The sequence below is a fragment of the Epinephelus moara genome, chromosome 6, assembly GCF_006386435.1.
Source record: "Epinephelus moara isolate mb chromosome 6, YSFRI_EMoa_1.0, whole genome shotgun sequence".
Lineage (NCBI taxonomy): Eukaryota > Metazoa > Chordata > Actinopteri > Perciformes > Serranidae > Epinephelus > Epinephelus moara.
In genome coordinates, this window is record NC_065511.1 from 44398093 (window position 1) to 44413815 (window position 15723).

At 45.2% G+C, this 15723-nt stretch overlaps 2 protein-coding genes across 5 annotated transcripts in view; both read left to right on the plus strand.

Moving 5' to 3' along the window:
* sema6e (sema domain, transmembrane domain (TM), and cytoplasmic domain, (semaphorin) 6E) overlaps positions 1–15723 on the plus strand; it is a 186701-nt gene that overhangs the window by 19487 nt on the left and 151491 nt on the right. For 3 of the 4 annotated variants that reach the window (XM_050045993.1, XM_050045996.1, XM_050045997.1), the window contains exon 2: positions 15331–15392. The exons of the other annotated variant lie outside the window; for it this stretch is intronic. The gene's annotated coding sequence lies outside the window, so the exon portion shown is untranslated. The remainder of the gene's footprint in view (positions 1–15330; positions 15393–15723) is intronic. 4 annotated transcript variants of the gene reach the window in all.
* LOC126392482 (uncharacterized) lies at positions 10928–14685 on the plus strand. Its single transcript, XM_050047894.1, has 2 exons — positions 10928–11075; positions 12923–14685. Exons 1-2 carry the CDS (start codon positions 10928–10930, stop codon positions 14683–14685), a joined length of 1911 nt encoding a protein of 636 aa, XP_049903851.1.

The following is a 15723-nucleotide window of genomic DNA, read 5'->3' on the forward strand; positions in this document are numbered from 1 at the left end:
GATCCGTTCTGCTACTATGTCTGCTTCTTCTTCTTCTTCTTCTGGCGGACCAGGTGCGTTAAGTGCGTCTTTACGATGCATACCGCCACCTATTGCACCGGAATTGTAACGACAAGCTACATTCACAGACAGCGAGTCCCATTATAATGTGTTTATGAGCGAGGTCGAACAGGTANATACCGCCACCTATTGCACCGGAATTGTAACGACAAGCTACATTCACAGACAGCGAGTCCCATTATAATGTGTTTATGAGCGAGGTCGAACAGGTAGCGCCAAAAGCAGAAAAATCTATATGTGGCGGAGATAATTTATTCGTGGTGCACCGCCACAGATAAATGAATGTATGGGAAACACTGCATACCTGACTGAGCTGACACTGGGTGTACTGGGTATACTGGGTGTACTGGGTGTATTGGGTCTAAACTCAGCTCAACATGTGACACAGAGTGTTTCTAGTGATCCATTTATGGTGGGTTTGTAAATAAAGTTTTCATGTTTCAGACACATCATCTGACCCACAGATCAACAGTTTGTCATAAAACATTTTATTTTGGACTCAGACGACTTCCTTGATTCAGTGTGTGTCAGCAGAGAGACATTAAACCTGTTTAATATCTGTTTATTGATCGTCAGTCATATCGACATCACCACATTCAGCAGTATTATGGGATGTTCTCCTGACTCCTGTTGTTGTAGCTCAGAATCAGCCGGAGACAGAAAGAGTCAAACTGTTCGTCTGAAAATTGAATCAGTCAAACTGTGATTCTCCAAAAACAAGAACAACCTCCCAGTCATCAACCCTGTGTGTGTGTGTGTGTGTGTGTGTGTGTGTGTGTGTGTGTGTCTCGGGGCTGGAAAACATGTTCATTAATTGACTGTGAGGCAGTAAACTTATTTCAACCCAGAGAAACAACACAACAACTCCCACACAGTCACATCAGCCTCCTCCGCCTCTTCCTCCTCCTCCTCCTACTGCTCCTCCTCCCACTACTGCTCCTCCTCCTCTTTCCACCCAGAGACTGAAACAACATAATAGCTCCAACACAGTCAAACCAGCCTCCCCCTCCTCCTACAACTACTTCTCTTCATTTGCCTCCTCCTCTTCCTCTTTTCTTCCTCCTCCTCCTCCTCCTCCTCACTCCAGCCAGTGAATCCTCGTCGGCAGTTTGATTGTCTCTTCATTGCCTTCCCTTGTTTTTCCTCCCCCCTCTCTCCCTGAGGAGCAGTTTCTGGTGACTGACAGCATGAAAACCAACTCGCAGTAAACAAAGCACCGACCGCCTCACCGCACCGTTACTTTAATGTCACGACTGGAGGAGTCTAGGTAAAACACACTCAGGACATGTGAGAGGCCGAAAGCAGCGTCAGTGTGGGTCTGTAGCGTCAGTGTGGGTCTGTAGCATCAGTGTGGGTCTGTAGCATCAGTGTGGTCTGTAGCATCAGTGTGGGTCTGTAGCGTCAGTGTGGGTCTGTAGCGTCAGTGTGGGTCTGTAGCGTCAGTGTGGTCTGTAGCGTCAGTGTGGCTCTGTAGCGTCAGTGTGGCTCTGTAGCGTCAGTGTGGTCTGTAGCGTCAGTGTGGGTCTGTAGCGTCAGTGTGGCTCTGTAGTGTCAGGTTTTGGGGGGATGAGGTCAGAGGTCCAGTCTGAAGGCTGCACAGCTGCTGTTGCTCTGCCTAGTTCCATGACAGCAGCCATTTTCTCTGTCGACTTGATGTTTGCCAGGAAACCATAGAGTCAGAAAAACGCTTGGAGCCACTGAGAGTCCACCAGGTGTGTTTGCTGTGTTGGAGATGTGCAGACATTCACCACACACCAGCCAGCGTCCACTCATGTAAACTTAACTATATCCACCACCTTGTTGGACTGGTCGTCCTCCTGCTTCTCAGATAGTCTGTCGTACCGACTGCAGGGTTCAGGCTGCTTCAGTCAGACCGGTTCCCCTCAGAGTGAGTCAGGCGGCGGCGGCAGCAGCAGCCTGGTGTCCAGCTACTCTGTGGAGCATGTAGATATTAAAAAGTTTCTGCGTGGCCTTCACACTGTGCTGCTCTGTGCTGTGGGAAAAGTTTCAGGACCAACTTTTTGCTGGATGACACATCATGGTAGAGTAAACACATGGACTCAGTGGCCACTTTATTAGGTACACCTGCACAGTCTGTAGCTCTGTCATCATTCTGACTTTAACATCACATGTGGAGTGTTCAGATTCTGGTGACATCAGCAGTGAAACAGTAACCCTAATGATGTGTTGGTTCCAGAGGTCAGAGGTAAAGGTGGAGTTGGTCTGAACCATAGGCGTCATTTAGGTACGGCAGCTGCCATACCTTGGAACCGGGAGAAAAAAAAAGAGAGAGGTTCTGTAGTCATCTTACTTGTGAGTGTCCTTCATATTTGTTGCAAGTGATCAGATGTGATATGTCAGATAGTCTGAGGCTCACTGGCTGGTTGTTTTCATTGTATTGCACTTAAAGAGGTCAATAATATGCTCATCAGTGAATACGAGTGTTAGTGAATCAAGTTGTTCGCCACTTTGCTCCTCCGCGAGTTATGAGTTATGTGAGTTATCTGTGTGTTGTAAAAGCATTTTGCTCTGCTGCTGTAGACAGCCTGTCTAAATGATGTCTTGAAGCCTGTCTGATTGTATGTGGGGTTTTTTTCTTCATGTCGGCATGTTAAGCTTGTATTTTCGGTCTCTGGAGACACTCCAATAAATTCGCCTATACAGTATTGTACCAAATTGGCCTTTGTTTTACTGTGTTTCATACACCGGAGCCCTTGGTTATCTTTTAGAAATGAGCTTGTAAATAATTTATTTTCTTTATTTTCTGTGAAGTTAAACACATGACTAATGATAATTAAACTTCCGCTCGCTGTCCGTGGTGCTGAAATATGCGCCGAGATAGGTCCGATGTTTTCACTGCTCTCACCAAGTCGTGCATTACATGCAGACATGAGGTATTATGAATGTGAGAAACAGCTTCATGTCCTTTGAAACAGTTTTCAGTAGCATAGTATGTACTTCTGACAGGTCAAAGACCAAAGTGAAGTTTTATATAAGTTCATATTTTTGAAACTCCATCATCAGTAGCTCTGTGACGTCATGTCACATTGCCATACCTTAGCTGCTGCTGAAACGACGCCCCTGGTCTGAACTGTACAGGACATATTTCTTATCTTGTGTGTGTCACATTCACAGGCGTGACGGGGACGGGATATTTAACACACTCGTCAATATAAAGTTGTCCAGGACGACTTCAGTGCTTAAACAGAATCGTATTAACACCTCAACAGCACCACAAAGCAGAAACATCACAGACCTTACACAGGGTCTGAAATGAACTCCAGCCAAGCGTCAGGTTGATTTTCCTTCTGGTGAGTAAATCTTTGAAGGCTATCCGCCATGTTTGTGCCAAAATAGTCATGTGATTGATCACCACGCTGAGTCTGCACTGCGTTCTGGTGTCATAACAGATGCTCAGTGTCTTATGGGACATAAAAACACATGTTACAGATGTGTCTGTACGTGTCTGAAGTGCTGCTAGCTTTGCATCGTTTACTGAACGGCACATCAGCTGATCCATCAGTTGCTGCCGCTCTGCAGCTACTGAGCTACTGTGATGCTGATGTGTAAATGAGTGTATGTGGTTGTTAGTTGTGCTCAGACTTATGGAGGTAATAAAATAATAACACCAAAGACCAAAGTCCAAACCAACTTGTTCCATGAGGTCAGATTATTTTTCTCTTTAGCAGAAACGTTTCCTGATGGTTTGTGTTATTGTTCACTGGCGCACGGTAAATATGCTCTGATTGTGTTGTTCATGTGCTAACTGGCTAACTAGCATCAAGACGCTCTTCCTGTTTCCCTTTTTCAATGATGGATACAGAGAGAGTTACTTCCCCTCAGCAGGAGCACAACAGAGGTGTTGATTGGCCGTCAGCTGGAGTCTCTGTGGTGCGTTCATGGTCACCTTTTTTGGCTCAAAGTAGAGGCAGCGCAGCAGCACGCGGCTCTCGCTAGTCAGTTTGGTGCGTCTGGGCCTTTATGCTCAGTTGATATCAGACACTCAGCCGGCAGATAAAACCAAGAGACAAACATTAAGTTGTGTTGTTGTGAATCTAATTTAATCATCAACATGGCGTTTTTGACACTTCCAAACGAGGTGGGAAGAGACGACCACGCCCACGTAGAGGTGTGCAGCATGTAATGAGTTCTCTTCTGTTCCAGAGTATCTCTGATGAAACTCATCTTTGATATCATATATTGATTGTCAGTGGCTTTACAGAAGAGTTCCAGATGTGTTGTGAGCTCGACAGGTCTTTGAAAATATCGGAAACCAAAGTTGACCATGAAAATTGTATCTGCTGCGTCTCTATTGACAAAGACATGAGATGAAACCTGACGCTCCTCAAACAGACGTCGTAGTGGTCTGAAAAAACAAATATGTTCAAAAGTTTTGTGCAAAGATGTGGAATTACATTTAATCAAATCTCTTGTGTGAGTTTGACGGAGTGTCTAATGGAAATCATGAGTCATTTAACAGGCACCAGCACCCCCACCATGATCTGGCGTGTTTCCTGCAGCTCGCTCCACTTTGCTGTTTGCCGCTCGTCACTCAGAGCCCCTCTGATGTGAAAATGAAATGCATAAAAAAAACCCAGAGAGCAGAGACTGTGGCTGCTCGGCGGCCGACATGTGCCGGAGACACAGGTCACTTCGTCCATTCACCAGGAGGATCTTTTTAATTAGGCTATGTTCTTTTAATTAAGCAGCCAGCAGAATGTCTGTGTCCATTTGTCACCCGAGCTTTGCTCAGGCGGCGCTGGGTGAATTTCCCTTCCTTTGTCTCCTCACGCTTCCAGAGGTCCCTGCTTCCTATTATATTTCCTCATTCACTGAAATGTATTTCTTCTTCTGCTCCTTTAGATTAGCATGATAATACCCCACGGAGGGGAGGGAAAGTGGCGAGGAGCTATTGCGAGACTGCTCATCAGATTCTGGGCGTGCAGGGCCGTGGTTATTATCATACTGAATGCACCATCAGTTAAACTAACAGCCTGAATTCCGACATTTATCTCCAATATCATAGACCGACTGTCAATTGCACAGGGAGCACAATGGCAAATTATGGGTTATGTCTTGCTCCTTGGAGTCTGGATCTTTCCCCTGAGTAATTACGCTATGCTAATTCTGCCCCCTCATGCACTTCCCATGACAGGAACAAGGCTTCCCAACTGTTGGGATGTCACACAGTCGGCTGAAGGGAAATATGACTGAATAAATGTGTTGTTTGCGTCGCGGCGCCGCCCTCCAAACATTTTCTCCCCTCGCTCAGGGGCACACAGGGCGGCGAGGCTCAGCTGGAGCTTGTAGCCGTGTTTCCAGAGACGGGGTCGGATGCAGGTCAGCCCACCTTGAACTCCTCAGCTGGATTTATTGTGTGGAAGGTGGACAGGGTCAGGTCGCGCCCCTCCCCTCCTCATAACACCAGGACTCTGTTAGCATCGCACAGACAAATCCCTGTCACGCTCTCTGACGACGGCCCGCTGGGGTCAGAGGTCAGCTGCTGGGGGGGGGGGGGGGGGCGTCCCTGTGGCATGACCTGAATACTGATTGATTTTCTCCAGTGGGAGGGGTCAAGTCACTTAGCCCGACCCCCTGTGGCGATGAGGAGTGAGGGAATGAGATCCAGAGGAAGGGAAAGTCACAACATGCCTGACTCCTCTGCTCCTCTGTGTCGCCCAGCGGGTGTGTGTTTTCACTTTCCCTGAAACCAGACACCCGACCACATGTTTTCCTTTAATAGGCAGCCGAGCACAGAAAGGCCACGAGTGTGTTCTGTGTCCAGATGATTGCTGAGCACTCCTCCGCTCCTCCTCCTCCGCTCCTCCTCCTCCTCCTCCTCCTCCTCTGCTGCTGCGCTGATCAGCTGCTGTTCAGTAGACGCACAAACACGGTGACAGTTTCACCGGCCATCAGTCAGCGCAGGTCAGAGTGTGAATCAGGTGACGCACAGCCTGGACAGAGATTTGATTTTCATACAAGCAGAGTTTTAGTTTGTGGTTTGGGCTGTAACCTCCTTCTGTAGTAACAACAGTGCACCGACAGAGTGAACGCTGAGATCAGAGAACACAAATCAAACTTTATTTATACAGAAGCTTTCACACAGTCGTGCAGCTCAAAATGCTGCACAGAGCAGAGCAGGACAGAAATAACTGGACATTACGACAATAAAATATTTTAAATAGATAATATTTAAAAGAATAAACAAACACAAGGGGAAAAATAGTGGAAAACATCAAAGACGAGACTTAAAAACATGCGATAAATGATGAGGCAACATCAAGTTAAAGCTGAGTTTAAAGATCTGTCTTTATTAATTAAATAATTTAGTAATTTATTTATCTTTATTTACCCAGAGGTCTCATGGAGAATGAAAATCTCTTTTATAAGAGAGACCAGGCCGAGGCAGCAGCCAATCAGAACACAGTAAAATGCAACATTAAATCACTGAAGTCAACAGGCCTTTAATTCCTTTCATGTAAAACTGTTGCTCAGCAAAGATCAGGAAATACAACCAGTCTGAATATTACTGTATAATTACAATATATTTGATCTGACTCTGAGAGAGTGAGTTTTAAGGCTCCTGACACACAACGACACTTTATCCTGTTAAAACAATCCTCACAACTGGGATTCATTTGTTATAAAACCCTTTTGATTCTGTTGATGTGAGGACAAGATTAATAACTTACTTTATACATCTGAAGAACAGACCAGGCCTCTAATGGAGACGGGCCTTTATTTGTCAGAGTGTCACCACACTGGACCAGTAAGAGACTGGACCAGTAAGAGACACTGGGCCTTTAACTGGGGTTTTTCAGTACATTGGAAAGTGTTGTATTTAATGTCTCCATGTGCTGATGAGCCGTCATACCAGTGTGTCTGTATGACATGAAGTTAATTCATGTACAGAGGAGACTTAATGGTGATCACTGAAATAAGAGAAAGTGGATAAATATAGAAATCTGTTATATCTGTTACAGATCAGCAGAAAATCTAATATCGTTCATCACAAACAAAAATCCACAATAAAACAACAACTCAGAGAAAAAGAAACACCAACATGTCTCTGTCACCACGTTCTGTATGATGCCTTTAAACTCATCAGTGGATAGACCTTTTTGAGGATTGTTCAATGTCCATGGTGCATTGTGGGAAAATAGAGTTTTCAGTCCAGATCTGTTAAAAACCTGCGCTCAGTAAAAAACAACAAAAGCAGCCACCTGCAGGAGCAGAGCAGGAAACTACCTGAGCTGACACACACACACACACACACACACACACACACAGACGGTGCAGAGGTCGGCTGGAGGTTCGTCCAGTCTTTATGTCTCTAATATTCACTGAGGTGGAGTCCCTGGATGTTTCATAGAGCGCGGCCGCAGCTGAACGGAGACACCAACAGTGCTGGATAACAGTCAGAGGAACACCTTGTGTCAGCGTACAGGTCCCACAGGTTTTAAACTCAAGCTGTTTAGGTTTAGTGACGTACAGTCAGTCGACAGCTCCACTCACAAGTCAGCACCAGAAATACTGGTCTGATAAACGTATTATTAAAATCATTATTATATTGAACAGACGTGTAATAATCAGCAAAGGGTTTCTCTTTCCTAAAGAATATTGTGCTTTAATAATATGTGTTAACATTTGTTCAGTGAGTTGAGGTCATGTGTCGTAGGATCAAAGTGCCACAGTTCAGCAGCAGCTAAAATATGATTCAGAAGTCTCTTTATAATAAAGAATAATATTTATTTCAGGCCTTGTTTCACATTGGAGATTAAACCAGCTCAGTTTGGACTGTTTTCTTTCTTTGAGACCAGTTTGAGTTGAAACTTCTGTTTAAATGAAAATTAGTGGTTAGAAACGTCCCTGATACGTTTATCACCCAAACTGTGAATTTAAATATGTGTCACAGTTTACAGACCAATGTTGACGTCTAGCTTGGATTTAAAATACGTACTGTGGAACATTTTCTGTCCAACGAGGGATCAGACTCCTTCACTCAGTCTGTGTCCAGTCACAGTGAAGTGGAGCTCCAGTTCCAGCTGGACGAGGACATCTAACTGGCCTACTGTCCTTGTCCCAGTATACAAGCACGGGAGGGGAATCCATTTATTGAGCCAAGTATGTGCGACTCCTCTACGATAGGTGGAGATATGCCCCCTTTCAGCTTGTTAGTATTGGACCTTTTTCCTGTTGACCTATTACGTCACAGACCAAACAATGGACAAACAAGTTAGCTACGGTTAGCTAGCAGCTAACTGCTACCATGGTGGACAACTTTACAGCTCTGTACATTTGGTCCGTCCAAAAAGTCACGGCTCTGGATGTAGATTTCTCCATGTTGTTACCGGCTTCTTCTTCTCTTACACATTTAATGCTATTGGACTTCCGGGTCAAAGCCCGGGGCGGAAACTGTGGAGCATGCTCAGAGCGCCTCGGCCAGTTTGGGTCTGATTGACTGTATACATGCAGGAGTCACATGATCTGGGTGTGTTAGTCCCACTGTGACACATTCACTGCAGGACCATTTCACTCACACTGACATGTTTACAAGGATTTTAAATAAATCTGTTTTCTCTGTCGTCATGGAAACGCACTGAATGTTACCTCTAAATAAAGTGGTTTGAAATTAAAATCTAATGAGTAACATCACTAACACCATTTCTAACAGACACCATGCAGTCAGTGAGAGACAGTAATATTTGTGGCTGTTTATATCTCTGAACTTTAATCGTCTTCTTTCAGGCTCTTCGTCCGTCGTGCGCTGAATAATAGAAGCTGGTGTTTTCTCGGTGTTGCTCAGAGGTTTGACTTTTTCCAGAGCTGCTGACATGTCCTGATATTTGAGCAGAGATGTGGAGCTCACACACACACGGCTCTAATTTTGATGAGTTTCCAGAGGACTCTGTAATTATGAGTAAAAAGTTTGTCCTTATCCAGTATGTGCAGGAAGCCATTTAAATGTCTCCCATCTCCTCCAGTCAAACAGAGAAAGGTCACAAATAAGACTGAAACAGAGAACTCATCATCATCATCATCATCATCATCATCATCATCATCATCATCATCATCATCATCAGCAGCCTCAGACCTGATTATCCCCGTCAGGGTGGAGCTGATATTTCAGGCCCACTTGTTTCTGCATGAAGAAACTTTACAGGCGTCTTTGTGTCCTCTGAGTAAAGACTTTTATTAGTCTGATATTAATGGAGCTGTGATCCAGACCTGAGCTGTAAAATAACCAAACTCATCTCACCCTGGAAGCTTTAGAGAACGCAGCTTCCTGTGACATCATCAGATCGCTGGTGAGAAACTCCTCCTGATGACTAAATGTGATTAAATCATAAAACACAGAATCTGGAATTAATGATTCAGATTTCTCAGAACTAAGTAAAAACTCTGAGATGATTCTTTAACAGGTTTGATAAGAGGGAACAAGAGCGAGTGAGTAAAGGCAGGAAGGAGGCAGCGTTAGTGAAGCGTCTGACCACGGTAACAGACTGGTCTTAATCTCTGGATGATCTCATGAAGCTTCAGACACTGATCCTCAGAGCTGCATTCGAGGCACCCTGCAGTTTAGATCTGGGATAATGAGCGACTAAATCTTCCTACAGTGAGCTCAGCTGATTAATCAGACAGTCGAGTATTAACAGGGCGGAGGACTCACTCCTCTGCGCAGACCTCACTCAGCTGCTGTTTCAATCAACACATATTAATAGCTTGTCACAGAGCGACTCGTTGCTCTGAACACGTGTCGTTCTGTCTTCTCGTGTCGTTAATGGGAGCTGACATCACCACAGAGCTTGTGGTATTGTCTCTTGTATCAGTTTACTCAATCAATAAAAGATCCATTCCACAAGTGTGAGCTCTGAGGAGACGCTGCGTCCAGAGACAGTTGTGCACATGACGAAGGCTCGGAGGTCAAGGTCGCTCAGAGAAAGCAAACGAGGGTAACAAACATCCGGTCCCACGGTCCGGAGGCCGACGCTTAGAGGCCGTGATTATGCTCACAGTTGTGGTTTTTGGATTGTTCTCAGTTAAGGATTGTGTTTATGTATGTCGTCAGGAGTTGAGTCGGAGCCCAGGCTGGAGCGCCGTATTTAGGTCAGAGAGTCATTCCTCCTTCTTCTTCTTCTTCAGGACACGTTCAGCAGCTCCCTCTCTCTGTGTTCACGACTGTTTGTGTGTCACTCAGAACTTAACTTCGGCTCTGTGTCGTGATTTTCTGTCTGCATCAGACTCTGGCGCTGTGAGTCGTGAGGTCTGTAAAATCTTCTCCAGCAGTCGTCCTGTTTCGTAACGTCTCCGAGCGCATGATGGACGACGTGCTGGTGCAGCTGCAGCAGGCGGCCAGCTGATCAACGTCACTGAAACCCTTCTTGGTTCTGCTGCACAAACACACTCAGCTGAATTAATCACGATGCATTTAGGGGCAATTTGTAGTCTGGGAACTTTAAGTGCCTCGGAGATAGTCTGGAACCTTTTGTTGAGGCCGCGCTGGAATTTGTTTTCCACAAAGTCTTATCTGCCTCGTTGATGGTTTTTGTTTTCAGGCGGTGAGTTCAGAGCCGAGCGGAGTTCCTCCAAACGGTGAGCACAGACTCTTGTTGATCAACATTTCTCTCTTTACCACTGAAACAAGGAAATAATGACCATTTGCCCAAAGGGATCACACTACCCAAGGTAAGATATTGATTCAACACAGCAGCCGTGCTCTCCATCCAGGCCTCGTTGTCCTTTTGTCAAAACAAAGAAGTTCAGAGTATGAAGGAGAAAAATAAGCCGGCGAGTCGGCTTTGCCTTAACCTTAACTGAACCGTCAGCGGCATGTGGCTGCCAGCTGCTGCGCCTGCTAATCCACAGGATGCTGCCTCTGCAAGTCAGCTCGGACTCTGCTGCTGCTGAGACGTGCAGGCTGAAGGTCAGCGCCGCCATCATCATCATCATCATTTGTCAGGATCCAACTGGGTCAGAGCAGAACACAGATCAGAACCAGCTCTCCTCAGGTCCACGTGTGAAGGAGGTGCTAACTCAAAGACGCTCCTCCTCCACAGCCGGCTCAGTTAATGACTTCCTACAATGCTCATTGTGAAGTCACTCACTGTTTGAGTTCAGCACGTGGCGCCCTCGGAGAGTTTGCTGCAGATTGAACCTCTGATTGCTTTTTGATGCTTAATGTTGAGAACTCATCAGCAGCAAATGAAAAACATGTGCTGTACGTTCAGGAGAAAATGACTCATCAGCCTGCCGAGGGTGGCGTTACGTTTTTACACCAATCTGCAGATGAAATGTTTTTATACGTCTGTGCACACGTGACGGACCTGGTCAGAGGGGGCGTGTTTTCAGGTTGTTCATCCCTCTGTCTGTCCGTCTGTCCCATCCTGTGATTCAATATCTCAGGAACACCAAACGTCCTCTTGGACTCAACAGTGAACTGATAAGAATTTAAAGGTCAAAGGTCACTGCGACTATATGAACTGGTCAGATTTGGTTTTTTTTTATTATTGTTATAATTTTTATTTGCACACACATGAAACTACATAAAATCCAAATAGTAAAAATAAAAGAGGTGAAGCAGCCTCAGACTGATGCAGACAGACCTCCTCTCAACATGAACTTTACTCTCAGAAATTTAAAGAAACAACAGAAACGTCCAGTAATTGTTCACCAGGAAACACACTCGCCAGATGCTTCACGTGAGCGGTCGAGGCAATGCACGATAAAGCCCTCTGGTTGTGGCTCTGTCCAGGATGTCTGATATTAGCTACGTTTCAGAAGAACATGTCTGGTTGGTCATTGATGCGGCGGTGGAGCTCGTCTCGATTGTTGCTGGTGGATTACACATTAGCTTGCAGAACGTTCGGGATGGGAGAGCGAGTAGGACGTCTCACCAATAGCCCGCCATGTCTTCCTCATTTCAGTTGACGCTTGTAGCCGGTGTTTCAGTAAACCTTCAGGTTGAACACAAATACAAGAGTCAGGAACACTTGGTCTGATGTCCTGTCTGGTGCTCGTTAATAACTGAGGACACGTGGAGTGAGAAAGTAAAACTACTGAAAGGGAGCGAGAGGCTCGTAACGTGTCGCCCTTGGTGGGCGCCATCTTGTCTAACTGTCTGTCTGTAGGTTAATTTTTGCACCTCTTCAGTTTAGAATGATGATATGAAATCCACACAGAATATTATCAGTCAGTTACTAAATAAGAAAACATCAGTGGGTTCCTGTTTAAATTCAGAGATAAATGAATCAGTGAGTGACGTGACGTTTTGTTGTTCTTCTCTGTTTAATAAAAATAATATGACTTTTAAAGTCATCAGGAGTTTAAAGATTTAAAGATCAGGTTGATCTTTATTTTTCCTGAGGACGTTAAAAAGCAGAAATTACACCTTTATTTCAAACAGCTGATCCGAGCTGTCTCACAGACGACGACCCTGTGTCTAGTTTACCAACCATCTTTGGAAAAATTAATTTACACCACCAGAATTTTAATGCATTTAAATGAGAATAACATCTGATAAGAGCAGAAATATTAATTTAGTCATTACTATTTATTTTCCTGTATTGTTTTTTCTTCTGTTTTGCACGTGTGTGAGTTTATTTCTCTTCTTTTTAATTCTTGCCTCGTGGTGCTGTTCAGGATGAACCATGAAATATATGAAGCACAGCCTTGAATATGGAATCAAGGATATTTTTCTATGACACCAAAATCATGATAACATTCTAAAGATTCAAACCTGTAGTGTAACTGTTGTTATTTATCTCTATTTATCTCACTGTGTATCAATAGGGTGTTATTGTGATGCATCAGTGACAGACACACACACACACACACACACACACACACACACATCATTTATCAGGGAGATGTACAGTAGTTCTCAATACATCTGACTACCACAACAAGGTCTCTACACTTCTCAGTGATACTAACACCTATGAATCGCTGAAACGAGACCCAACCAGTGGATACAAGAAAAAGACAATAGAATGCCTACAAAAACTACAGAAAGAGGGCACCATTGATCGTCTACAATATCACCGCCTGTACCCCCAAGATGCCATCCCGTGCATATATGGGCTCCCCAAGATTCACAAAGAAGGGGCCCCCCTCAGACCCATTGTCAGCAGCATTAACTCGGTCACGTATAACATTGCCAAACATTTAGCCAACATCCTGGCTCCCTTGGTGGGCAATACGCCCCACCATATCCAGAACTCCATAGACTTTGTGAACAAAGTAAGAGGTTTAAAAATGGATCCAGATGATACCATGGTATCCTATGATGTGACTTCCCTGTTCACTTGCATTCCAACCATGGAGGCTTTGGAAACAGTCAGGCAACGGTTGATACATGACAACACCCTCCACGACAGAACCAAGCTCAGCCCAGACCAGATATGCCAACTACTGGAGCTCTGCCTGAGCACTACCTATTTCAAATACAATGGCAATTTTTACAGACAGAAACATGGCTGTGCCATGGGCTCACCGGTATCTCCCATTGTGGCTAACCTGTACATGGAGGATGTAGAATACAGAGCATTGAACTCCTTTGAGGGAACAGCACCGAGCCACTGGTTCAGATATGTGGATGACACATGGGTTAAAATCAAAACTCAAGAGGTACAAGCTTTCACTGAACACATCAATTCAGTGGACAGAAACATCAAGTTCACAAGAGAAGATGTTAAGGAGAATAGTTTGCCCTTCTTGGATTGTGACGTGCACATTACAGAGGACAGAGGCCTCCACATTGGGGTATACAGGAAACCCACTCACACAGACCAATACTTACTGTTCGATTCTCACCACCCACTGGAACACAAACTAGGTGTTATCAGGACCCTACAACACAGAGCTGATAACGTACCTACCAGCACTCAGGCCCAAGGGAAAGAGCATGAACATCTGAGGGAGGCTCTAAAAACTTGTGGTTACCCCAGTTGGACCTTTGTGAAATCAGCAGCCTGTTCCAGAAAGAACAAGGTGGGTGAGGAAGAAAAGAACAAGCGCAATAACATTGTCATCCCCTATGTGTCTGGGGTATCTGAAAAACTCAGGAGGATATTCAGCAAACACCACATCCCTGTGTATTTCAAACCCAGTAACACACTCAGACAAAGACTGGTACACCCAAAAGACCGTACACCACACACTCAGAAGAGCAACCTAGTGTACGCTGTCCAATGCAGTGAGGAATGCCCAGACTTGTACATTGGTGAAACAAAACAACCACTAAACAAACGCATGGCCCAACATAGAAGGGCTAACTCGTCAGGGCAAGACTCAGCTGTCTATCTACACCTCAAGGAGAAAGTACACTCCTTCGAAGACAGCAATGTGCACATTTTGGACAGGGAAGACAGATGGTTTGAAAGAGGTGTAAAAGAAGCCATCTATGTGAAATTGGAAAAGCCATCTCTCAATAGAGGAGGAGGTCTGCGACACCACCTATCCCCCACCTATAATGCTGTCCTTTCATCCTTGCCCAGGAGGTTTAACAACTTAACCTCTAAAAACAATGGTCGTTCACAAATGGCCTCATGTGACTCTAACGACTCCAATTGCAGCGTTGCAGCAGGAGTTTCAACGACTGTCGTTGACACACCATTGGAGCACTAACGAACCAGTGACATCATTGGCCTTGTGAAGACCTCCCCAGAGGTTAAATACCTGGGTGCTTCCACATCAGTTTGTCAGACTAGTTCCAGCCTAGTCAGACATGCATGAACTGATGAAGCCTCTTGGATAAGAGGTGAAACGTCTTCTAAGACAAAACCAAGTCCAGTTGCGTTCGATTCAGTTGCCTTGAGATCATTTATAACTTTGAAGAAAGAAAGAAAAGTCATCAGCACATCAGCTTCATAACCAGAGATACGTGAAATGATGACAATAAAAAGTTTAAAAACCGATCAGCGTGAAGCGTCCATGTTTAGATGTGAACGGTCATGTGACTGGTTGTTGGAGGCGGTGATTCTAGTTTTTGTGATCTCATCTGAGGCTGAGTTTTGTGTGTTGGCGAGGTGAAGACGTTTCTGTGGGAGCAGATTGTTGCAGCAGACTGCGAGCTGAGACGCCATCGTCACATTTGGCGACTCTGAGCTTCTGATTTTGTTCACTTATTGGAAAATCAACCTGTTGTCACGAAACATCAGAGCGTCGTCTGTTCTCTGCAGCTCAGAGCAACGTCCCTCCGCCACATGGAAGTCAGCGGTACACTCTGTGTTGTTAACATGATGCTAATGGTGATTTATTTCTCCTCCACAGACACTGAGAGCTGCTGCCTGCTCCGCCCCCCACCCCCTGGACTCACCTGCCTGAAGGCCCAGGTACGCCACCACGCTGTGTCTGTGTGTCGTTACAGGGCTGAGTCTGTGTTCACTCAGCTGTCAGAGGTTAGACTGAAGAGGTCATGTGACACAGTGAGGTCCATGTCTACTGTCACTTCATTACTGGATGCTTTGTGCTTCTATAATTGGACATCGTCTCCTCAGTTACTCATCAGCTGACTGTAATCAGACGTCAGGAGCGTCTCAGTCTTTGATATAAAGAGTTTGTGTCCAGCGACGGACAAACGGCTGACTTAGGCCTAGTCTGCCGGAGGACCCCCCTATAATACACCGGGCACCTTCTCTTCTTCTCTCTCTCTCTCTCTCTCTC

Bases quoted from the DNA above. Each gene is read 5' to 3' on its own strand.
- LOC126392482 (XM_050047894.1), top strand. From the start codon at position 10,928: ATGCTGCCTCTGCAAGTCAGCTCGGACTCTGCTGCTGCTGAGACGTGC. The intron at 11,076-12,922 runs GTGTGAAGGAGG...ATCATTTATCAG, and splicing joins CCAGCTCTCCTCAGGTCCAC to GGAGATGTACAGTAGTTCTC.